The sequence below is a fragment of the Aquarana catesbeiana genome, linkage group LG06 (genome assembly GCF_042186555.1).
Source record: "Aquarana catesbeiana isolate 2022-GZ linkage group LG06, ASM4218655v1, whole genome shotgun sequence".
In the NCBI taxonomy this organism is placed as follows: domain Eukaryota; kingdom Metazoa; phylum Chordata; class Amphibia; order Anura; family Ranidae; genus Aquarana; species Aquarana catesbeiana.
In genome coordinates this window covers 349,120,831-349,147,366 of record NC_133329.1, presented here as the reverse complement: position 1 = coordinate 349,147,366, position 26,536 = coordinate 349,120,831, and the positions used below count along the sequence as shown (strand labels likewise).

The following is a 26,536-nucleotide window of genomic DNA, read 5'->3' as shown; positions in this document are numbered from 1 at the left end:
GGTTGACAACGCTGTCGCTGCTGCACTGAAGTGGTAAACCACTTTGTCAGGCCTTTGTGTAAACTCCATGGCTGGTGTACAGGGTAATGTGCCTATATTACCTACCTCTGCTCAGCTCTCTAATGGCAGTGCTCATGGGAAGTAAAGTTATGTGACTGCTGCATGTCAAGGCGGAGCAGGAAGTACCTATGACATACACCAATGCATGATAATTTGAAGGCACTTTTCACACTGATAAGAAATGCTGGAGGAAAGCACAAATGGAATTGCACCTGTATTTATGGTAACATAACCATGTTGATATGGCTTAATGTTTGGCTTGCTTTGGGACGCCTAAGCAAATAAGGACCCTTTCATTGTTTTAAATGGGTGAAAAAGAGCTCCGAGGAAACTAGCGTTGATTGGCTAGTGAAACATGTCAGCGTGACGTCAACACGTCGGAAGGGGGATTGCCTGTTTGCTGCACATGTGAAGCAGAAAGATGGTAGAGGAACGACAGCTTCTAATCCAATGACTGGAATCAACAAACCTGCATGAACGGCACTTTATATACAGCGGAAACCTCAAGGCATCAGGACATCAGCTCACTCTGAGCATGTTCCAATCTGGATCGATGGGTAGAGGTACAGGGAAGTGACCGGGATATATGACATGGTGTCTTGAACTAAATCTATTTACACAGTTGTGTTTGTTCCTGTCCCCAGTTTTCTGCCTCCCCATCTGATGGCCTTTGGAGATGTATCCATACTGTTAAAGTGACTCTATGCCTAAGTCTGTTCCGTCTGAATATTTCAGCTTCAATATAATTACCTCTCTGCTTCACCAGGTGTAATCTGTCTAGCTACTCAAATCCAAAAAGGGACTGATAACCATCTGCTTGTGGACAGTAAAACGATACCCTGTGTCCTTTTGAGTATATGACAGTAACAAACTTACCAACCCGTCCAATACCACCAACCCGTCCAATACCACCAACCCGTCCAATACCACCAACCCGTCCAATACAACCCATATCTATATGGGCTTTTTTGGATTCACTATTTTTTGTCTACAAGTAAGCTGCTCTGTAACTACATCAGTATTTAAATTTTGGCTCTTGAGAACTGAGCTTCATATCACTAGATATGCAATTACGGGTGCTAATGTTTGACTAAAGTGATTGTTTCAACGTGGGTATTGTGAATGTGTGTGTGAATGATATGCGCAGCTGCGATTCCCCTTCTTTTTAACATATGACAACATTGTCCTATTTTTAAACTACCTGTGAGGTAAATCACTAGTCTTTTTTCATTCATTTGTTGTGTGGTTTTTCAATTTAATAAAACTTTTTGAATCAATCACCGTGTCCTAGCAGTGATCCTCTTGAGAGAACTATATTCTCTCTTTTTTGTTATATGCGTTTTAGGGTCGCTAGGACTGCGTCTTAATGGTTATACCATTTAGATGAAAGATTGATAAATTAATATTTTTTTCTTATTACTGCAATTGATAATTAACGGTTTGGTCCAGGCAATCAATTTGTATTTTTTATGTGCTGCAGAAGTTAATAGCTCAGGGAACACTCTGGGTTGGGTGCTAAAGATCTCTGTCCCAGCAGTGCTTGGCAGATGGCACTTGTCAGCAGTACACTGCATGCTGGGGTGTTTCCTGCAATGCAGAGGGGGAAACCAGGCATAAATAAAAGTGACATTTATAGAATGAGAAAGAACTGAACTAGAGGGAAAGATCCATTTACTCTCTACTTGTGTAAAATGTATTGTGACACCAGGAATCCTTTTGTTAATCATCCGCAGCTGCCAAACTGGTGAACAGAGAGAGGGAGGGACAGAGCAGAAGCTTCATGAATACTTTTTTTTCTAGCAGAAAACATCAGTCCTACAGACACAAGTCTCCAACAGGAAGAAAAGAATAAGAACATAATCTCTGTGCGTTGTGTCTCTTACTCTCTCTGCTCAGCTGACCACTGCGGATTTCTAATAAAAGGATTGCTGGTGTCATAATAAATCTCAACATGAGAAAAGGGAGCTTTCCCTCTTTGTGTTCATTCTTCATGTTAGTGATTAGTCATTTACATTGGATACCAATATAACAGAAGAATTGACACTGACAACCAAATTAACAGGATCATTTACACTCGCCACCAATGTAACAGGGGAATTTACACTGGCCACCAATGTAACAGGGGAATTTACACTGACCACCATAGTAACATGGGAATTTACACTGATCACCAATGTAACAGGGAAATTTACACTGACCACCATAGTAACATGGGAATTTACACTGATCACCAATGTAACAGGGAAATTTACACTGACCACCATAGTAACATGGGAATTTACACTGACCACCAATGTAACAGGGCAATTTACACTGACCAGCAGTGTAACAGGGCAATTTACACTGACCACCAATGAAACAAAGAAATTCACACTGACCAGAAATGTAAAAGGGGAATCTACTCTGACAGCCAACATAACAGAGGAATTTGCATTGGCCACCCATGGGGACATTTTTCACTGATCACCAATTTAACAGTGGAATATATACTTACCACCAAAGAATAAATTTAAACTGACTACCGATATAATGGGGAGGGGGGGATTCAAAATGACTACCAATGTAACTGAGAAATTGACACTGACCATCAATGTAACAGGGCAATTTAACCGCTTGCCGACCAGCCGCCGTCATTATACTGCGGCAGGTCGGCACGTACCTGCGAGCCGTCGTAGCTGTACGTCGGCCCTTTAAACAGCTACAGCAAGCGCGCACGCACCTGCTGCACAACCAGGGAACTGATGACCGCCGGACATGCGCAATCGCGGGCACAAGAGCCAGAACAGGGATGTGTGTGTGTAAACACACACACACATCCCTGTTCTGTCAGGGGAGACAAGACAGATCGTGTGTTCCTACTAAGTAGGAACAACGATATGTCTCCTCCCCCAGTCAGTCACATAACATAGTCACATCACATAGTTGGAAACACTCCCTAGGACACACATTTACCCCTTGATCACCCCCTAGTGTTAACCTCTTCCCTGCCAGTGACATTTACGCAGTAATCAGTGGCTATTTATAGCACTGAACGCTGTATAAATGTCAATGGTCCCAAAATAGTGTCAAAAGTGTCCGACCTGTCCGCCACAATGTCGCAGTCACTATAAAAATTGCAGATCGCCGCCATTACTAGTAAAAAAAAAATAACTATAACTTTTACGCAAACCAATCAATAAATATGTAGAAGAATACATATCGGCCTAAATTGAGGAAGAAAATTCTTTATTTACATTTTTTGGATATTTATCATATTTATCATAACAAAAAGTATAAAATATTGGGTTTTTTTTTCAAAATTGTTGCTCTTTTTTGTCTTATAGAGCAAAAAATAAAAAACGTAATCAAATACCACCAAAAGGAAAGCTCTATTAGTGGGAAAAAAATATAAATTTTGTTTGGATACAACGTCGCACAACCGCGTAATCATTTAAAGCAATGCAGTGCCGTTTCACAAAAAATGGCCTGGTCATTAAGGGGGAAATTCTTCCGGTCCTTAACTGGTTAAGCTGACAACTAATATTACAGAGGATATGTACACTGACCACTAATGTAACAGAGGAATTTATACTGACTGCTAATGTAATGGGGAATTTACACTGACTACTAATGTAATGGGGGAATTTGCACTAATCACCGATGTAACAAAGGAATTTACACTAACCATCAATGTAATGGGGAAATTGACACTGACCATCAATGTAACATGGGAATTTACACTGACCTCCAATGTAATTGTTTAATTTACAATGACCTCAGTGTAAGAGGGGGATTTGAACTAACCACAAATGGATTGGAGGAATTTACACTGGTCTCCAATGTAACAGTTGCATTTACGACCACAAACATAATCTGTAGTATTGGCAAAATACTCCTACACTGATTTCACAGTAGTGTCAGTTGTATCTGCGTTCTCTTTTTATGAGCATGGTAGTGCAGGAATTGCACTATTTTACCATGTTTATTTTTATGCATTAGTTTCGCGTGTTAAAGCATGCCTGATTAGCCATGCTTAGTTTTGGTCCTTTCTGTAATTTGCTATCAGTAAATAATGTGCTGCGTCAGTAGATTTTTCAAGTTTTCTTAGTAAAAATTGTATTAGATTGTAAACTCCTATGGGTAGTGCCCTTTTAACCCTTTAGTATTTTATTGTATTGTAACTATACTAATAATTTTTTAAAAAGTCATGGGGGAAGGGATGCCCCCTCCCTGATTCTCATATACTTCCATGTTAATGCAAAACCTGTTTGAAGCAAACAAAATCCCGCTGACCCATGCCCTGTTTGTAATTATTGTTAGTAAAAAGCCAGTGGTAAGCAGCAGCAAAGAGGAAGCTGGAGATGGGACTTTATTGATTCTGGGTTGAAAACCATCACCAGATTACTGCCTTGAAAACCTTTGCTTCCCATTTACTAAAATACTTTCTTACAATGGCAAGCACTAACATATTTTTTCAAAGTGGGTTAATTGCTTTCTGCTCTACAGTTAATAAAGTGTATTGTTTAAGAATAATTAACTGCTAATTATTTTTCATTAAATGCAAAGACCAATGAAGATCAAGTGATTACGTCCTTGACTGAAATATAGCACCAACATATTCCGCAGTGGTTTACCAAACACAGGGACACTCACTATAGTCAGGCTGTGGAGGTTATAGTCTAATGTTTCTACAAAAGTTAGGCGGACCCAGATAAGCCCTCAAATTAGGATCAGTATGTGTAAAAGCCAATTAAACTACCACCATGTTTTTCTTGTGGCTATGTAGTGCACCCCTGAAGGAGCCACTGGTGTTAAATGATTCCTTTCCCAAAAATGAGTGTTCATACCGCATTATCTTCATTCCATTGGCTTGAACAGATCAGTCTAGGGGTGTCTTTTCTTTTTATTTTTTTAAGAAATCCACTTAGATAGGGTGAAAGAAGCATGGGATACCCCAGAATTCGCTGAACTTAAGGACTCTTCTCTTCACCCTGGTCTACACAAAAAGTCCCACACAACTCTCTGCTGCCTAAAATGTGCCTATGACTTTCTTTAAAGATCTGAGAATGGCACACAATCACTAAGGCACAGCAATTAGGTAATTTACTCACAATGCATCAGGATCATTGGCTGCCTCCTTCTGATATCCACTGGGTACTCTTTAGTGAGGATAACATAGGGGTTACTAAAACTGGAGACTGCAAAATCTGGTGCAGCTGTGCATGGTAGCCAATCAGCTTCTAACTTCAGCTTGTTCAATCAGGCTCTGACAAAAAAAAAAACTGGAAGCTGATTGCTGATGGTTTCTATGCAGAACTGCATCAGATGTTAATTTTAGTAAATCAACCCTATATACTCACACCACAGGACACCTGGACACTCTTCCCCCAAACTTCTACCAGGTACTCTCCAGTGAGCTCCCCAGGCCCAAAGAAAACCTTCTAGACCAGAATTTGTGAATAGCCCCCCTTCCCCAGGCTAAGCTCCACCTGGGTTCTTGATGACTTTTGAACAGCACCTCCAGCAGCCTGCCCTCAGGGACAGAGCCCACCAGACAGGGGTTCTCCTCCTTGCAGGAGTGGACCAAAGCTATATCTCCTTCTGTTCCAGGCCCCTATTTATGGGCTCTCCAGCCACCTACTGGACACATCTTCCCAGGGATTGGCTGTATCCCCATGAATATTCAGGCTGCCTCTCTATTCTTCCCCCCACTATGATTCTAGAATACTCTAGAATGCAGCAAAAATAAATCAGATCAGCAGCCTGTGAGACACTGAGCAGACTAAAGCTATCTATTTCTTCTCCACTACAGAGGAGCTAAACTAAATTTACCTGGCAATCTACCAGTGGCGGTGCTTCAATAAGGGTGCATGGGTGCTGCCCCCCTCGCTCCTGCCACCCCCTCTATGACCAATGGATAGATTCATGTATTGCATAAATCTATCCATGGCCGCCACTGCCACCGCCTATTCAGGCGCCCGACCCCTTTTTGGGCTCCCGGTGCCTGAATTACAGTGGCGGGGGGGTTTTGAAGCACCTGATTAGAGGCATAGGATCTAATAGGCGTAAAAAAAGGTGCACTGCGAGCGCCAGGTATGTTAGAAAAGCGAATTAATATTTGCTTTCCTAACACTGAACCGCCTCTCTGCCAATCAGGTGCTTGGGTCTGTTACCCGTCACCTGATTGGCTGAAACGCCAGGCGCTGTTATTGGATGCCTATCAGGTGTCCAATCACCTATAGGAGAGGATGGAGCAGAGGACAGAAGAAGACGTGGAGGTCATGGTGGAGCATGTCCATGGAGGAGCATGGAGGACACCGCTCGCCGCCGTCACCCACTGCCCCACTAAAGCAGGGTAAGTGCCGTGCAGATGGCGGGTGAGCGGGTGGGGGGGTCACAATGGGAACATTCGATGGGCACAGTGGCAGCATTCAATGGGCACATTAGGAGCATTTGATGGGCACAATGGGAGCATTCGATGAGCACAGTGGCAGCATTCGATGGGCACAGTGGGAACATTTAATGGGCACAGTGGCAGCATTTGATGGGCACAGTGGCAGCATTTGATGGCACCGTGGCAGCATTTGATGGCACAGTGGCTCCGTTTGAAGGGAACAGTGGCGGCAATTGATGGGAACAGTGGCGGCAATTGATGAGCATAGTGGCGGCAATTGATGGGCACAGTGGCGGCATTTGATGGGGAGATTGGCTGCGTTTAATGGCACAGTGGCTGCGTTTGATGGGCACAGTGGCTGCATTTGGTGGGAACAGTGGCTGCGTTTAACGGGCACAGTGGGGATGCAATTGATGGGTTTTTTTTTCAGAATTTTTCAGTTTATTTGCACGCCCTGATAAAAATTTAGCACCAGCCGCCACTGCAATTTACACTAGCTAGGAGGATGCTACAATTAGAAACTGGAGTCCCTGAAGAACAACGTCTAAATAGAACAACGTCTAATGACAAGCTTCACTTGTCATAGGCAAACACACACAGGTCCCTTAGTTCCATTCCTTTTACCATGATTTTATCAAGCATTACTTAGACATCTTGCCACTGTAGGCACATGTAATTAATGATATCCTTTTGTAAAAGATCCAGCCATTTAAGTTATATTATGATTTTTAAGAAAACAAAAAAAAATTATGTATGGCAGAGCTAGACTTCTATTTAACAGTCCACCAAAAAGGGGGCTGGTGGCATGTTGTTTGACCCAAAGAATCTAATGACTTCTCTCAATAAACTATGCAACCCCATTACCCCCCAGGTTATTTTGCTGGATTTATCTATGGTTTATCTAAGGCCAAGATGACTACAGATAAGATGCAGTGAATGTACTGAAATTCACTCAAATATTTAAGGGAAAACTTAATGTCGGGTTAATTTCCATTTACATATTTTTAAAACAATGTATCCTGTCTTCCTAGGCCACGCTCTCTTGTCCTTCCTGCAGCCTGCCAGGTTGCGTGCCTGGATAAGGGTCTGCTATGGATTTTGAAGGGGACCCCTACACCATTTAAAAAAAAAAATTGGTGCAGGGTTCCCCTTAATATCCATGCCGGACCTCAAGGGCCTGGTATGGAATTTGGGGGGACCCCCACGCAATTTTTAAAAACAAATTTTTGTTCAGGGTTCCCCTTAATATTCATATCAGACCCAAAGGGCCTGGTAATGGACTGGGGGGGATCCCATGATGTTTTTTTCAATGACTTTTATCTGTATTGCCGGGACCCGACAATTCATTATAGCCGCTAGTAGTTTTAAATGACTTTTTTTCCTTTAGAAATCTCATTTTGTGCAGGGACTGTTCTAAACACGGGAAAAATGTGCCACTTTACAGGCATACTATAGACACTCCCCAGATACAAAATTTAAAGGAATATTTCATTTTTATTGTTTCTCTTTAAGCATTATTAAAATCACTGCTCCCGAAAAAACGGACGTTTTTAAAACTTTTTTTTTGCATTGATACATGTTCCCTGGGGCAGGACCCGGGTCCCCAAACACTTTTTATGACAATAACTTGCATATTAAGCCTTAAAATTAGCACTTTTGATTTTTCAAAAGAATTTTTTGCCTGTTCGCATGTTCTGCTGTGAACCGAACTGGGGGGGTGTTCGGCTCATCCCTAAATACAAACTTGACAAAGGTTCTAACCCAGCAATTCTAAACTAAGGTTCCATGGAACCCTAAGGTTCCTACAGAGATTGCTAGAGGTTTCTTTAGCTGTGGCTGATTGGCCTTTCATCATGATGGTGCCTGGATAGATCCATGTCAAAATGCACTTGTCTGAGCCAGCGACTTCACAACATTGACCTGTGACCTCTATAAGTTGGCCATTCTTTCTACTAACCAGCAACATAGGGGGCATCCTTCCTACTAATAACTAACATAAGTGGCATTCTTCCTACTGCTTCTGATTAATTAACCTTAGCAGAGGTTCCCTGAGACTTGAAAATTAAAGTGGTTGTAAACCTCTGACATGAAAAATAAACTAACCATATCTTATTATGGTGTATACTTTCCTCAATCCAAAGCTTAGTGTGATTTCTGTCTGCTGAACACCACTGCTATCTACATGAGTAAATTTGACAGGTTGTGTCGACTTGAAGAAATCGAGAGGGCCTCATGCACACCTCATGCCTGCAACTGACAGTTTCAGCTGCGCATGTTTCCTTATGATCTGTGTAGAGGGTGGTATGTCTATTCGATCCACTCAGGTCTCAGATTACACTCAGCTCCACTCTTTGAGCTGTGCAGGGTGTGACACCTGATCTTCACCCCCTGCCTTCTGAAGCTCAAAAACACTATGTAAATTCTGCACATTGAACAGATACAGAGGAGAGAAGGCTGCAGATAAACAGGTACGACTTAAGTGGGAGGATTTGTTTCATCTCTGTGCACCTCTTGAGGCTAGTTGCTAAGGGTTTACAACCACTTTAATTGTTCCTCTGTGGTAAAAAAGGTTGACAAAGCTGGCCATATATTGATTGAAATTTGGCCGGTTCAGCAGAGACCTGACACATTTTGACATTATGGGCAGGCTGGGTTTACAGAAGTTGACCTACCGATCAAATGTAAACCAGCCTGTCAAATTTTTGACCAGCTATAGGCTATAGCTGGCAGTGCTGATCAGTGTATTCTCACGAAGGGGAAGTCTCCCCACTGTCAGAATACAATAGCTCAGTGTCGAGGTTTCCCCCATCCACGGCAAATGTGTGGATCAGGGGAATCAAGTGATAATTTTGCTCAAACAGCGGGTGCTTAACCTTTCTCAACTTTTAATTTCACCTCACTTTAAGACAGTGACAATGGTCAGGAAGATAAATAGCACGTTGACTCTACCTAGCGGGGATACAGATAGCAATAACAACTAGACAGGGTTTACAGCTCTTACACACTCTATTCAAAGTTAAAACAAATTGCTTTTACGCTTTATGAACCCTGCAACCCACAGAATAGAAAATCCATATTAACAAGTGAAAACTCCAACACCAAACTCTTTAAGAATGATCATGTCCTTATTATAACTGTAATCGTACTACAGTTATCATTATTATTGTACAAAAAACTCTTACAAATAATCATTTCTCTACAGCTAAATTACTATTATAAGCTGTACTTCTCACTGTGACAAAGTGCAATAGTATAACCACAAATTACAGATATGTATCTGTTTACTCTCTGGTACTAAGGTTTAACATTTCAGGTTATGTAAAATGATTTATTGAAAACAGCCATATTTAAAGTGAAAAAGCAATCGTTTAGAGTCAATACGTTTTTTTAAATTTTTTTTGTTTTTTTTTTTAGTTTATACTTAATTACATTACATTTTTGTTTTTAAAGTGTATGTTTTATAAAAGATTTGTTTTACAAACAATGACACTGATGTCACTAAATCTTATGTGATTTTTCTAAAGAGAGAGAGAACATCAGATGCTGTTTGCTTTCAGATGGTGCCTCCAAGTCTATAGGGAACCATACATAGTGGGTATAACTGACCCATTAGGAGGGAGATATCATTATGGGTGAGGTCTGAATGGCTAAGTCATGTTTGAACGGCTCTCTTTTTTTAGCTATATATTTATAATTTAAGGCTACTGAGCTTTGTAAGCAACATGCTTGATCAATTAACCTGGTAAACGGATGTTAAATGTAAAATGTTAAAGGGAGCCTAGCACTCCAATTGCTGGCAAAAAATGGAAAATATAAAATTTTAGCAGTTTTTCACCTGGCTAAAAAATAGGAATGATTTTTAGGATGTTTCTTTTAAAGTTCTGAATATAATAAAAAACAATACAAAAACACAATGGGATTAATTTACTAAAAGCAAATAGGCTGTTCACTTTGCAAGCAAATTTTTCCTTAAAGGGGTTTTAAAGTCAGAAGTTTTTTTTTTATCTTAATGCATTCTATGCATTAGGATAAAAAGCCTTCTGTGTGCAGCAGCCACCCTAGCACCCCCTAATACTTACCCGGGCCCCATCTCAGTCCAGCGATGTCCACGATTGTCTCGGTCATCCGAGACTCTCTCCTGATTAGTTAAGACACAGCAGTTGCGCCATTGGCTCCCACTGCTGTCAATCAAAGTCAGTCAGCCAATCAGGAGCGAGAGGGGGCAGGCCGCAGCTCTGTGTCTGAACAGACACAGGGAGCTGTGACTCCGCTTGGATGCCACCATAGCAAGCTGCTTGCTGTGGGGGCACTCAACAGGAGGGAGGTGCCAAGAGCACCGAAGCGGGACCCAAGAAGAGGAAGATCAGGGCTGCTCTGTGCAAATCCACTGCACAGAGCAGGTAGGTATAACACATTTGTTATTTTTATTGGAAAAAAAAATAGACTTTTGTAAACACTTTTGCATTCACAAATTAAGTGAAAATTCACTTTGCAAAGCATACCCAATGAAATGGAAGGAGAAGAGAAAACACAATTTTTGTTTGCACATGATTGGATGATGGAAGTCAGCAGAGTTTCACCTCATTCGCTAATCTAAGGGAAAATTCCTTTGCAGAGTGAATAGCCTTTATGCTTTTTAGTAAATCGACACCAATATAACCCTTAAGAGGCATTCAATTCTAAGTGCATGGTTTTTAGGTAGTTAAAGCTTCTATTCATCTGCTCTCCTACATATTGACATTTTACAAAACCTAGCCATTTCCGCCACACCTACAATAATGCCACCCCTCCCTATGGGTCAGCTTGGCAACCATTTACTAACACATTCCTAGTTATTAAACACAGAAACAAGAGTACCCCTGATACATTGGGACTTTATGGGCAAATACACAATATTGGAACAAATAAAATATACAAATATAAAGTTTATTAATATACAAATAGAGATAAAAACATTGGTGCATACATCACCATAGAGTTTAATATGACAAAACGTAGTACAAATATGACCCAAAAAGGATTGGGTAATGCGTAATTGCGTAGTACACAATTCTCTTCTCGTTATGCCCAACGTGTTTCGGAAACAAATATAAATCCCTTCTTCAGGGGAATTTGTAAGAGAAGATCACAGATTTTGAGCACTCTATAACAGAACATAACATAAATGTTATGTTCTGTTGTAGAGTGCTCAAAATCACGTTGGGCATAACGAGAAGAGAATTGTGCACAACATTACGCAATCCTTTTTGGGTCATATTTGTACTACGTTTTGTCATATTAAACTCTATGGTGATGTATGCACCAATGTTTTTATCTCTATTTGTATATTAATAAACTTTATATTTGTATATATTTTTTTGTTCTAATATTGTGTATTTGCCCATAAAGTCCTAATGTACAGGGGGTACTCTTGTTTCTGTGTTCCATACCATAGGGATGTTGGCAATAATTAAGGTCTTACAATGGTGGCTGCATTTATCTAATTCCTAGATATTAAAGCCTCATACACACTATTGCCCTGTACACACGGTCGGATTTTCTGACAGAAAATGTGTGATAGGACCTTGTTGTCGGAAATTCCGACTGTGTGTAGGCTCCATCACACATTTTCCATCGGAATTTCCGACACACAAAGTTTGAGAGTTTGCTATCAAATTTTCCGACAACAAAATCCGTTGTCGGAAATTCTGATCGTGTGTGCACAAATCCGACACACAAAGTGCCACGCATGCTCAGAATGAATTAAGAGACGAAAGCTATTTACTAGTGCCCTGTTTATAGTCCCGACGTACATGTCACAAGTCACCGCGTTCAGAACGATCGGGTTTTCCGACAACTTTGTGTGACCGTGTGTATGCAAGACAAGTTTTAGCCAACATCCGTCGGAAAAAATCCTAGGATTTTGTTGTCGGAATGTCTGATCAATGTCCGACCGTGTGTACAGGGCATAAGAGTTTTTTTACCTTTAAACCAGCAGCCTGACAGCTCCAGTCTCCCCTGCTGAGCTGTTGTGTTCTGACAGGGGGATGCCCCCCGCCAGAACACTCCGACCAGCACTCTCAGCCATTGGCTGAGAGTGCTGATCGGGAGTTGGTCGGCTGCTGGTTTTCCAGCACGCTTGCCTGACATAAGCCGGTTGTTTGAGCCAGCTGCCTTACCCTTGGGCCGAATGTCAGCCGGTTATTATGTGTGTGGGGCTTTAGACAAATGTTAGAACATGGGTTTTATTCATATTTTACTGTTAGTTATATTAGACAAATGCAATAGGAATAAAAATGGGGAAGGTACCCTTAAACAATTAAATGAAAAGGTAATATTGTTAAGGCTACATTACCACCACAGAAGTTTAATGCTGGGTTCACACCTCTGACAGCCGACAGTATGTCCCTGTTCTCTGTTTCAGGGATGAATCAGGGCTGAATTTTTGCCTGAATTCGGCCCTGAAATGGAGCCAAAGACGCACAGCGTTCCTGTGCAAGCCGCTCTGGAGCTGCAACGGAGATATGTGAACCGGCTCCATAGAGAAACCCACATCCAAATCGCATAGGTGTGAACCCAGCCTGTCATTTTTTTCTGTTTCTGTTTTTTTCTCATTTTTTCAGGTGTATTCAGGCTTGAGTGTTTTTGTTTTGGCCAGTGGAAATCTAGTAACTAGGAGGAAGAGATGATTGTTTAGGCTGGAAAAACATACTTTTTTAATCATTTTCATGCACTCTTATTGAAGTTTATGAGGCCACAAATGCCCCATTCTGCTTTGAAAGTAGCTCATGTACCTTTTTCAGACACTGAGCTACAGGCAGAGGAGGCTCCAGGCTTTGTGAGGCCTTAGGTGAAACTTACACATGAGGCCGCACTCATGCCCATAATGGAAAAAAAAATTCAAGCAATAAAAATGGCTACAGAAAGATGCACGGATCTAGCACACAGTTCATCAGCACCGCTTCCAGGGCACCCTCCTCACCCATCAGACATATGCAGCCAATAAAACATCTGGACCAGCAAGGTAGCAACCTACCCCTCTATGAATTTCCCATGCCTTGGGAGGAAGGAGAGTGGGGGGATCCCAGCACAGTGCAGAGAGAGAGGGAGGAGGGAGGGAGGCAGAGAGAAGGGGATAAAGAGAGGGGGGAGGGAGAGGGGGAGAGAGGGGGGGGAGAGAGGGAGGGAAAGAAGGAGGGGGAAGAGAGAGGGGGAGGGGGGAGAGAAGGGAAGAGAAGAGGAGAGAGAGGGGGGAGGGGAGAGAGGAGAGAGGGGGGAGAGAGAGGGGGAAAGAGAGAGAGGGGGGAGAGAGAGAGGGAGGGAGAGAGAGAGGGGGGAGAGAAGGGGAGAGAGAGAGAAGAGAGAGGGAGAGAGAGAGAGAGAGAGAGAGAGGGGGGTGGGAAGAGAGGGAGTGAGTGGTGGGAAGGGGTGAGTGGGGGTGAGAGAGACTGGGGGTGACACAGAGGAGGGAGGTGAGAAAGAGAGGGGGTGAGGGAGAAAGGGTTGTGGAAGAGAGGGGTGGTGCGAGAGAGAAAGAGACGAGGAGTGAGAGAAAGGAGGGTGACATGAAGAGGGAGGGGGAGAGAGGGGGGAGAGAGAGGGGAGAGAGATAGGAAGAGGTAAGAAAGAGGGGGGGTTAGAGAGATCCCTAGCCCTGTCCCTGTCTGCAGACCCTCCTGTGCTCCATGTACCAGTCTGTGAGAGCACTGGGCAGAAGCAGGGGAGGGGGAGCAAAGAACAGGGAGGAGCTGGAGAGCACTGGGGGGGTAAAGGAGGCAGAGAGTACTGGGGGGGGCAAAGAGCAGGGAGGAGCTGGAGATCACTGGGGGCGTGGGGGCAGAAAGCACTGGGGAATGTGGAGAGCACTGGTGAAGGAGCCAGGGAGCACAAGGAGGGACCAGAGAGCATGGAAGAAAGCCAGGGAGCACAAGGAGGGGCCGGAGAGCATGGGGCGGAGCCAGGGAGCACAAGGAGGGGGCAGAGAGCATGGGGGGACGGGAGAAGTTAGATAGGAGGAGCGGTGGGCGCCTGTATATAGAGGAAGTGATTTTTCCATTTTCCTCCATGCAGCCGCTGAATGCTCACTTCTCCTCTCCCTCCTGCAGATATTCAGCGGCTGCAGGAGGAATATGGAAAGATAAATTCCTCTATATGCAGCCGTCCACTGCTCCTCCTATCCAGGCACACAGGGAGACTGCACGGGCACTCACTCTGGTCGGCCAGGCGGCATCAGGAGATTGGAGGCAGAGTTCTTTCATTTTCAGTCACTGGGCAGCTCAGCTGGAGGCAGGTGCGGAGAGGTTGGGTGAGCGGTGCAGGCTGACAAAGCAAGCCCTGCTGCGGTTGAGACTCCCACATGGACATACCACCCGCAAAAACGCCTTGTAGAGATGGCACATGGAGCCGAGTGCTGTCATCCGTCTGCTGCCACCACCTAGAGGCCTCTACTGTCCCGCTCCCTGACTGGGATGCAGCCGCTCCGTGCTGGGCTGGCTTTTCCTCAGAGAGTACCCGATTTGTCAGTCAGCCCCTGGGCCACAAGGGGGTCCCAGGGGGGTAGGATGAGCCGCCAGCGTCAACATCAGTGATTGAGCACAAGCAATTAGGTGGCCGCGAGTCCTCTTTGAGTTCGAGGTCTAATTAGGGCCACCTAATTTGCCTAATTAGAGAGCTTCTTCTGGCTAGAGGTTTCTCCTGAGCACTCAAACTATGGCCCCTTTTACACAGATGTTTAATTCTTCTTCTATATAGAGCAGTGGATGTAAACGGATGCACCCGTCAACTTCCAATCCGATCCCTTCCATCCAGCGGATCGGATGGCAGTTGGGTGTAAACGGATCGGCCGCCCATAGAGAAGAGCGGTCTGTGTCTGTGTCCAATCTGCATAAGCGGAGCAGACACATAGCTGTCATCCGCCTGCTCAGCGGGGATCAGCCGACAGATCCCCTGCTGAGCAAGAGGGTCACAGCCACAGTCCGCCCCATGTGAAAGGGACCATACTGTATGCGAACAGGCACAATTTAAAAGCATGAGATTTTGGTTGTTGGGCATTTTGGAGCTTTAGGCTTCAATCTACATATTCTACGGTATGAATCAGGGCTACAAGCTGTTCTAATTTAACTACTTTAAGGCTTAATATACACGGGACGTTTTAAAACCTCTCCTAAACGATTTAACTTGACAGATAGTAACCGACATTTTAAAAACATTTAAAAAAGCGTTTAAAAGTGTTTTTTTTTTTTTTCAAATACTCAAAAATGTATCTCCATTTAAAACGCCTTTAAACCAAATGCGGCTGGGTGCGAGTTACTGCATTTATACGCGTTTACAAGCTGTTACAGTCATTTGGCGTTTCAAATGCCTCTGAACATCTGTCTCGAACGCATTTTTTTGCTTTCCAAAAAATGCTTAAACTCAACTGCCTAGAAACGACTATAAAAGACCCTGTGTACGTGTACTGATAAGATGACAGAGGAGAGTTCAGGGGCAGCTAAAAAAAATGCCCAACTGCTCCTAAACATTTGTTTACCAGCAGCAGTGATGTACAGATGACTCACATGTGTTCCCGACACACACAAATGTGAACGCAGGCTAAATGTCTCAGTTACATTGGTGGTCAGTGTAAATCTTCTCATTACATTGGGGCTTGGTGTAGAATCCTTTCATTTACACTAGTGACCAGTGTAAAGGCCCCCCTTACATTGGTGGTCAGTGTAAATCCCTCTTTACATTGGTGGTCACTGTGAATGCTCCTATTACATTAGGGGTCAGTGTAAATCCCCATTACATTGGTGGCCTGTGTGGAAACTCCTCTTTATATTGGTAATTGTTAAAAAAAATCCAAACTTGCATTTTTGGTCAGTTTTAAATCCTCCCTTACATTGGTGGTCCATGTAGAAGCCCCCTTTTTTTTCCTTACATTGGTGGTGAGTGTAAATCCCCCTTACATTGACGGCCAGTGTATAAATCCCCCTTTATTGGCTGTTGTTGTAAAATCCCCCGTTACATTGGTTGTCAGTGTAAATTCTTCATTACATTGGTGATCAGTGTACATTTCCCTTTACATTGGTTGTCAATGCAGAATTGTCCTTATACTGGTGGTCAGTGTAAATCCCCCTTTACATTGGTGATCAGTGTAAATCCCCCCTAACATTGGTGGTCGGTGTAGAAGTGTCACCTTACATTGGTGGTCAGTACAAATCTCCTCAACAATGGTTGTCAGTGCAAATTCCTCTTACATGGAGGTCATTGTATATTCCCCCTTACACTGGTAGTTGGTGTAAATGCTTTAATTACATTGGTGTCAGTGTAGAAATCCCTTTTTCCTATTGGTGGGTGGTGTAAAATCCCCCGTTACATGGTGGTCAATGCAAAATCCCCCTCACATTGATGGTCAGTGTAAATCCCCCCTCACATGGGTGGTCATTGTAAATTCCCCATTACATTGGTAGAATCCTCCACTATATACTCGCCAAAGATCTCGAGCTTTGCTCTACAAGATTCAGAATTTGCCACAGTGTATTGCCTCTTAACTAATCCCTTCCCCCCCCACCACTGTTACTGATCCCATCAATCCCCCAGTGTTTTGGGGAAAAATTCACTTATTTAAAGCATAGGTGTGAACGTAGGGATATAGGGTTTGTCCTGTTTTGGCAGTCACCATGTGGTGACAGGTTTTTTCTAATCAATATTACATGTATCTGTTGCAAAGTTTCTTACCTAGAAAGGGGGGGGGGGGTTACTAAAACTGGAGAGTGCAAAATCTGGTGTAGCTCTGCATATATTCCAGGCTTTATTGTCAAAGATTAACTGAACAAGTTGAAGTTACAAGCTGATTGCCTACCATGCATAGCTGCACCAGATTCTGATTGTACCACTTTTAGTAAATCTCCCCCCTTAGACACTGTCTTGCAATTGGCAGTAGCAGAGTCAGCCTCCTGTACAAGCTCCTTCAGTTGGCTGTTGGGCAGCATATCTGATAAGAAAGCCAACAGCTGACTGACGGAGCTCTCATAGCAGGATGAAAACACTGCAAAGGTTTTAAGGAAGGAGTGTTGGGCCAGTTTTGAAGTGTATCTCTAGATCTCTAGATAATAGATAATAAGTTTTATCCTCTCTCTTTCTTTATTTTATTTGTTTGCTGTTGATGTTTGATTGGGGAAATTGTCCTTCATTTCTCTTCAAGGAAAGGCATACCTCCCAACTTTTTGAGATGGGAATGAGGGACATCTATTAGCAAAAGTAGAATTATGTATAAAAAAAAAATGTGCTTTTTTCTTTTTACCACTACTATTCCTTTATATTGGCTTTTGACTTTTATAAAGGCAGAAAAGTAGGAAGTGGATGAGAGGTTTGACACTGGGAAACACCTTTTGAATGATAAATAGTGCATTTAATATACAACTATAAACATCAGACAAAAATGAGGGGAAAAAAATGGGGGAAAGAGGGACAGAGGGACTCTGTTCCAAATTAGGGACAGTCCCTCGAAATCAGGGACGGTTGGAATCTGTGGAAAGGGGAAAGTCGCCAGAACAGGTATCCCTATTAGGGTTTTTCTGTTAACCCCCAATTTTGGTAAAATCTTGGATTTCCTCTCACTTTCTTCTCACACAATGGTCACCAGGACAAGCACAGACGGTGCATGCCCTAGGTGGAACCATAGACAGCAATACAGACCTGACAAGGGTCTCAAGTCTTCCCGACTTTATTTAAAACTAAGAAAATGTTTTCACTAAAGAACTTTAAGGCTTCGTGTACACTACAGCTTCTAAACTTGACTTTAGGAGCTTTTGGTGTTTTTTTGCCAAAGCAACTCCATAAAAGCCTATGTGTCCATGTTTAGGAGCTGCTGCAGATAGGGGAGCTTCAACCTTCCTCTCTTGAATGCAAAAGAATCACATTCAGGATAGGAATGTTTTGGTTGCCGGCTAGTAATCAAAGTAGGCTATGTGTACATGAAGCCTAAAGCCCTGTAAACACGGACCAAATGCCAGGTGACATTGGATGGTTCAATAAAAAATGACTGACATTCGGCCCATGTGCATGGCACCTGGTCCAACAGAAGCCGGTCGTTTGGTCGGCTTCTGTCAGACGAGCATTCTGAAAAAACAGCAGCCGTTCGGCTCCCAACCAGCACTCTCACCAATGCCTGAGGGCGCTGATCTGAGTGTTGGGATCATCCTCAGAACACAACAGCTCAACAGGGGAGATCAATGGTAATTGGGAATACACAGCCCTGGCATCTCTACAACACACCACACACATCTATGCAAATTATAGGAATTATGCCAAATCCATTGGAGCAATAACATGTATAAACTGTGTATATATTTTAATTGACATTAATGCAGTATTAAACCCAAAACCAAAAATGTGAGCTTGCCAGTGCTTAGATGTGGTGGCTGCATCAGTTTTCTTTTCTTAGGCTTTTTCCCTTTGTTTTCACCTGGTGATCTAGCCAGTATCACATCCCTTGTATTAGAGTGCCCCCACTCTGCATGAAGGAGAGCTGGGGGCACCTTTAGACAGCAGCATTGTCAGTCTGGGGGGAGGGGAGTATTAGATTGACTGGCAGATTTAAATGCACTACCAAATTGAAGCCAAACTCTAGCTAATACTTTATAAGCAGTCACAAGAAACATTTTTTTTCCTTTTAAGATAAAGGTTTCATATAAATAAACGCTGGTCATTGTAAGCATCCCTGCAAGCATTACATGGTTTGTCTCATCTCTGCAATGGATACATTCTGCTGGGGAGTGTGTTCTTTTGAAAAACAACGGATTTACTGGCTGGATCACCAGATGAAAATAGAAGAAAGAAAGCGTAAAAAAAGAAAATGAATGCAGGCATCACAACCAAGGATTGGTAAGCTGCAATATAATAAATCTTTGATTTTGGGTTTAATACCACTTTAAAGTATAGAAAGAGTATGGAATAAAATAATGCAAATTGTATTACAGAGTTGTTTATTAGCTTTATAATAATTTTAAACATACTTTTTAAATTTTGAAAAGTATTGTGCCCTGCATATCATATCAGTTCCCTGCTCTACGTCTGTTTTGTGCAAAAGCAGCACAACCACAGGTGCATTTCTTGATGCAGGAATGTACCGTGCTTAAATAGGACTACGCGTTCTCTGCTCACCAGAACTGCCACTGTCAGTGGTGTCCTTCACTATGCCTACAGTAAAGAATTTCATAATTTTCTGAACACATTTTGGCTTCAAACTGGAATTCTGGGAAATTCTCTAAATACACTGGAGTACATACTGTATATGTGAACTGCTATAAGGCATTAGTAATTATCCTTAGTTTTGTGATTTGCACACCTCTATATAAGCAGGAAAATGACCTTGTCAGCAGACCATACATTATTGATGCTGCGATGCTAATTCACAGCCAGTGGCCAGAATGGTGGTGAAAATTGGACACAGGAAGCTACCGGTAGTGCTGTTTGGCAGTTGTGTGTAAATCACAAAATTCTCCAAACAGATATACAAATCTTTTGGCAGGGAAAACAGTTCTAAACGAAAAACGTATCTTTACATACATCCTGCTTCCTAAACCAATAAAACCAGATAACAGCTTATGCCACAGCTCTTAAGAAAGATACAAAAACCTCCAAGGAAACATTAAAGTAGCATAAAGTATAAAGAATTATCTAAAAATGTAAAGTGCCTACAAACAATTTTACCATCCTAGTAGGGTTATATTACCACTCTTATAAAAGGCTAAAAAACTCTTTAACATGTCAGTTTTTTAGATAATGTTGAAGCAGTAATGACCATCAAGTCACATACCCTTTTGTTGCTGTAATAGGGGTCGAGGTCCTCCATTGGTTCTGTGACCATTTCGGGTGGTAGGTCTCCATATATAAAAGGCAAGCCTTTGCCTGCTTCCAAGTCCGAGTTTGGCTTGGGCCCATTTTCGTCATCGTCATCTCTGCGGTCCTTTGCTGGTTTTTTGGCTTTTTCGTCTGCAAAGCGCTTCTCGATAGCAACAAGAGATTCTCTGGTGAGGAGGCGAAGGCTGTCAGGTCCTGGTGGGGGTAAAAGTGGCTGTTCCATCTTCTCATCCTGCAGTAATTCCCATTCAGCCTCTCACACATGAAGGTGCTGTAGAAACAATTGAGATATATCCATTTTAAATGTCTTATCTATATGAATATATTTATAGTTCATACATTATTTTAAGGTTTTATGTTCACTTCCGCAATTTGTTTTTGTTAGACATTTTTTCTTCAGTCAAATAGTGGTTATTGTACTAGCACTTTCTTACTCAAAAAATGGGAGTTAGGAGAGATATTTCCATTAGTAGTTAATCAGATACCAGCTGTTACTTTGCTAGAGCAAATATCCTTTTATGTCTCTTGGAGATGCCAGTGGCAACATTTTTCTTCAGTGGAGCCAATGGAGGTCCGAAGAGATACAAGGCCGGGAAAATAGTTCAAGATGGAAGCAAGCACGCAAAATGTAATTGGTATTTTAATTTATGTACATTTTGGTGACACACGCACATTCTAATAGCGTATATCTGCACCTATTCTGACACCTAATTCCCAAGATATCTGCAGTGCCAAGTTAATTTTTATTCTCTTCCTCTCTCTCTCTCAATATATATGTTTTATGTTACACCCATATTTAGTATGTGAAATAAAATATGGTCAGACTTGCATTTCTGGAGTTCAGCTTAAAAAGAAATTAAAAAAAAAAAGAAAAAAGATGTAAACCTAAATTTCAAGTAAATTATGCAGGAAATTTGCTAAAACTGGTGCACTCAGAATCTGGTGCAGCTGTGCATGGTAGCCAATTAGCTTCTAACTTCAGCTTAATATATAGAGACAGGTCTTGATTAAATGCTTGCCGACCGCCCCATGTACATTTGCTGCGGGGCGGCGGCTCCTATACGTAGAATTACGTACAGGTACGTGATTCTGCTCTTCCGGGTCTGGGGCGCGCAGGCCGCCGGCGACCTGCTTTTGCTGTGATTGGACACAGCGGGAGCCAATCAGAGGGTCTGGCGGACATGATGTCTGCTGTTACCCGCCGATCATTCAAGGCACAGGCAGAACGATGATCTGCCTATGTAAACAAGGCAGATCGCCATTCTGTGACAAGGGAAGGCAGTGATCTTGTGTTTCTGAGCAGAAACACGGATCTCTGCCTTCCCACAGTACAAGTACCCCCCCCACACAGTTACAAAGCACTCCCTAGGAACACATTTAACCCTTTGATCCCCCCTGATGTCAACCCCTTCCCTGCCTGTCATTAGTACAGTAACAGTGCATATTTTTTAGCACTGATCACTATATTAGTGTCACTGGTCCCCCAAAAGTGTCAGTTAGTGTCTGATTTGTCCGCCGCTATATCGCAGTCCTGCTATAAGTCGTTGTAATATCGTCACCATTACTAGTAAATAAAAAAAAAAGTACATCGAAATTCCAAAAATCTATCCCATCGTTTGTAGACGCTATAACTTTTGTGCAAACCAATCAATATACGCTTATTGGGATTTTGTTTACCAAAAATATGTAGCAGAATACATATTGGTCTAAATTTTTGAAGAAATTTTATTTTTTTTATTTGATGTGTTTTATAGCAGAAAGAAAAAAACTATTGTTTTTTTTCTTCAAAGTTGCCTTTTTTTGTTTATAGCGCAAAAAATAAAAACCACGGAGATGATCAAGAACCACCAAAAGAAAGCTCTATTTGTGGGAAAAAAAGGACATACATTTTATTTGGGTACAGAGCCACACGACCACACAATTGTCAGTTAAATTAACGCAGTGCCATATCGCAAAAAATGGCCTGGTCATGAAGGGGAGTAAACCTTCCAGAGCTGAAGTGGTTAATATGGCACCACATCCATATCAAGATTTAAACAAAATAAACAATAAGGTAAAGGACTTTAAAGGTTGCCATGAATAACTCCATTAGCGAAAGACTACAACTGTATAAATTTAAACAAAAATGTATTTCATATCAAAATAAAAACCATAAAAACATGTACAAATTGCATAGGGTTATCCTGCCTACATTTCCCAAATGGCTAAGTATAGCACTCTGTGTGCAGAATAAACCTGTACCGGGTGGCCCAATCAACTTATTAAAAGAATGAGTGAAGTCCTTTACCTTATTGTTTCTTTTGTTCTAAATTAAGCTTGTTCAATTAAGCTTTGACAAAAAACCTGGAAGCTGATTGGTTTCTATGCAGAACTGCACCAAATCTTGCACGCTCCAGTTTTAGTAAATCAAACCCTATGTGTCTGTTTCTTTCTTTTTTTTTTTTTTTTTAAATATAGTCCCTCTACTGAATAATAATAGTGCCCTGCAGCTGTTTAAATCAGTATACCACAGCATTGAAGGTCCAATTTTGGATTGCCTTGGGATGTCTGCAATGAATAGTTGATACTATATTCACAAAGGTTATCGCAGCTTGAAAATTGGAGTGAAACACTGCTTTTTCTGGTAGTCAGAACATTAAAAACAAAAAGCAGGCATTTGTAAAATGCTGCAGTCCTCAAGTTAGCACTGATACAATCAAATTTCTTTCTGTTGTGCCTGTTTTCTGTGTACCATATGACCTGGAATGAAAGAATAGCATTCACACATCAAACATTCATACAAATGTGCAATGCTCATGTCCATATAGGAAACAGATATTTGGCACTGCATGTTATTTCAAACTGCAGCATATTGATCTATCATAATAAGCTAATGCACATAGCAATATCCTATGGGATGACGGGAAGTTGCCTTTGCAATAGAAAACTTAATCTGTGCACAGTATATTTTATTGTAAATATACTATATGGTCAAAAGTGAACACCCATCCATGTTATTGACTTTAGGTGTTTCTAGTTATGAGTACTGTTAAAGCTGCAGCATGCAATTAGACAACTGAGAGCCTCTGACTTGTGGCAACCGTTTAGAGAAAGCCCTTTTCTGTTCAATTGTGACTGTGACACTGTGCACAAAGCTAGCTCCGTAAAGAGAGAGAACTGGAGTGGCCTGCACAGAGGCATGACATCAAACCTACTGAACATCTTTGGGTTGAATTGCGAGCCAGGTTTTCCCATTCAAAATAAATACCTATTTGTCTCAATTGGCACGCACTCCCAAAGACACAATCTTCTGGAAATCTTTCCAAGTAGAGTGAAGACTGTTATAGCTGAAAAGTGGGGAGCAACTCGATATTGATGTCCATGGATTTGGCATGAAATATCCATCAAGTTCATATTGGTGTGATGGTCAGGTGTACACAAACTTTGGTCATATAGTTTGCCTTCAGCTCTGAAAAGCTCCTGAAATATATTAGGTGCTAACTGTGTATATGTACACAGGGTATAATGGTATTATGAAAAAATGAAAATTATCTACACATGCCATTGCCAACTCAATTATTAGATCTAAAGATAGAGGCATCTGAATAAATATAATTACTTTTTCTTCAGAAGTTGAGATTGCTCTGATCCCCTTCAACTTGATGAGCCTCCCTATGATTCCTTATATGTGATGAGTTCTTTATTGAGCCAAGCAGCAGTGAGTTCAAACCAAGGTAGATTTAAAAAGGTAAAATGTACACATTTTGACATGTTTTTTTTGCTGACGTTAAACTTTGGTTTATGGATATTTTCATCATGTTCTCAACAGAGATGAGTGAACTTCTGAAAGGATTGATCAGTTGTAGTCTGTCTGAGCATTTTATTATTTGTGACCCTTTGACTATGAAATTCAGGAACCAAAAGTCCTGTTGAGGTCAATGGGGATCCAAGCCAATCTCCAACAGCATACGTATTACAGAGCAACCATTGATGCAAAATTGTGCAGAATGGTTTAGGAAGCTCCTGGAAGCCCTGCCTGATAAGAGGACGGGGGCCAAAAACAGCTTGAGGTACTTCTCTGTAAAACTTCTACCAGGGATAGTAAGATAGAATGGCAGGAAATGTTGACACTGGCAGTCAAGCTAAGGGTGTCTAGGCAATAGCAGAAGCATATATGTCTAGTGTCTAGGCAATAGCAGAAGCATGGGAATCCCATCTGCCAAAAATAACACTAAAATTTGGATTTGGATAGAGACATCTGAATTTATAAAACTATAACCTAATGCTCAGTTTGAATTGTCTAGGTTTGTGACAAGTTTCCCAAAAATTCTATTACAGGTGGTCACAGGATGGCACCAACTGGATTGTTATATCTCCTGGGGTCTTCACTGGCAAGACCTTCCCAGATGAATTACAGTCTCTGCCTTTTACCACTCTGGAGGCTTACTCTTCCTGCTGAAGTGTCCATGATGTAAACCAGGGATATCCAATTAGCGGACCTCAAGCTGTTGCAGAACTACAAGTCCCATGAGGCATTGCAAGACTCTGACAGCCACAAGGCAGAGGCATGATGGGAGTTGTAGTTTTGCAACAGCTAGAGGTCCGCCAATTGCATATGCCTGATGTAAACTAAGCATTAAAAATCTAATAAGTAAAATAAGTCCTGTACAATGGTCGCAACACATGGGAGGACTTTGGAACTTTTATTTAGAGATGTTCCCATAATCCTTAGTTAAAAGTATAAAGGGAATTTAAACCTGTGGTGACCACTTAGAACAGAAATAGAGACACTGGAGACACTGACCCTATAATGTAGCAAAGTGATTCCACATTCCTTAAGAACCCAATGCCTGAAGACATTTGAGGAGTTTTTGATACTCTAACTTTTCTCTGAACATTCATCTTCCAACTGATAGGACAAAGGGCACAGGAAATACAATATATTCTAGAACACATTCTGAAGAATGATCTGAAGATTCTAAAATGAGCACACATAGAAAGGTGTCTGCTAGCTTCTCTAACTGCATAACAGCAGGAGACTTTATATCTTGTTATAGAACAGAGAGCACAGATACAGCATCCAATGGATTTTTTTTAACAGTTTAATGAATGTAACTGGGAAATAAAATCTTTGTTAGCTGCTTAAATCAAAGCATCCGAACAAAGGCTAGTTGTAGTAGGCTTTAGTACAGCATGTGGTTACAGATCTATAAGGAAAAATGTAAAAATAAGACATGGTGTTGATACTGTCAACCATGCATTCACTGTACATTTCATTCATGCTGCTACACAATAGAACTAAGTGCTAATTCACACCAGCAGCTGCGTTAAACACATGGCCGTTGGTGTGCGCTAGGAGGAACAGTGCCAATGCGTCAATATGGGTCTATTGTACTTTTATTGTGCACATTTTTTTGAAATGCCATAAAGTGACCTTTCATTAAGTTCTATTGGCATGCCATACTTTTTTAGTGCGCACTACCGTGGGGTGGTGATATGTACTGGCATGATGGGAAACAAGGCTGTTTGCCCGGCTTTGTTTTGCTTTGGGAAAGCGCTGGGCAAGGCTACCCAGTGTAGTCCCAACAAACCTGGTGTGAACAAGCCCTAAAAGTCAGTATGGTACTCACTTTCTTTGTTTCCCTCTTCCTCTCTCTTTTTCCAGCTCACCTAATTGCATTTTATGCAAGACTCTCCCCATGTGGCAGGCTTTTTAGGGCAGTTCTCATAATGTCAAGGCTCATCATTTTTACCAGTTTACATAGTCTACTCATTACTCTAAATGCAACCTTTTGAGCTGGTGAGGGAGAACTATAGAAATTTTCCATGGTGCCCCAGAGTTTACAGGTACGACCCTGACAACACTTAATCTTACACATTGGAGAGTTCGGAGATACAAAGACAGCTGCCATGAGGGACATTGCTAGAAGAGATGTAGTTGGTGATGAGTCTGACAGTGAAGCTTGTCTACTAGGAATAGTGTATGGTAGGATATGATAGATGACTGGAAACAAGATGGTGGGTTGTATCTAGGCAGAGCTTTCCAGGACAACAGAGGTCACTGGTGAAGCTGTGGTGTAGATGAACATTCATACCATTCTGACTACTCTTAAGAAAATAGGTTAAGGACAGAAGTAGAGCAACAGTGACTGGATTTAAAAAAGGGAAAAATTGACGGTATTTCTGCAAAGCTGCAGGCAATATGGCTTACAAAATAAGTATATCTGCCATTCCATTGTATTTAGCTTATAGCAACCATTTAACTATTAGTTGGCATTTTTTGGGTTGTAGTGGACACTT

General features: G+C 41.8%; 1 protein-coding gene across 4 annotated transcripts in view; it reads right to left on the bottom strand.

Annotated features, from left to right (window-relative positions):
* The window catches only part of LOC141147040 (sodium channel protein type 2 subunit alpha-like), a 229,147-nt gene that overhangs the window by 157,414 nt on the left and 45,197 nt on the right, over positions 1–26,536 (bottom strand). For all 4 annotated transcript variants that reach the window (XM_073634018.1, XM_073634019.1, XM_073634020.1 and 1 more), the window contains exon 2: positions 20,214–20,528. In XM_073634018.1, the coding sequence (XP_073490119.1) occupies positions 20,214–20,480 (267 nt within the window). In that variant the 5' untranslated portion in view covers positions 20,481–20,528. The remainder of the gene's footprint in view (positions 1–20,213; positions 20,529–26,536) is intronic.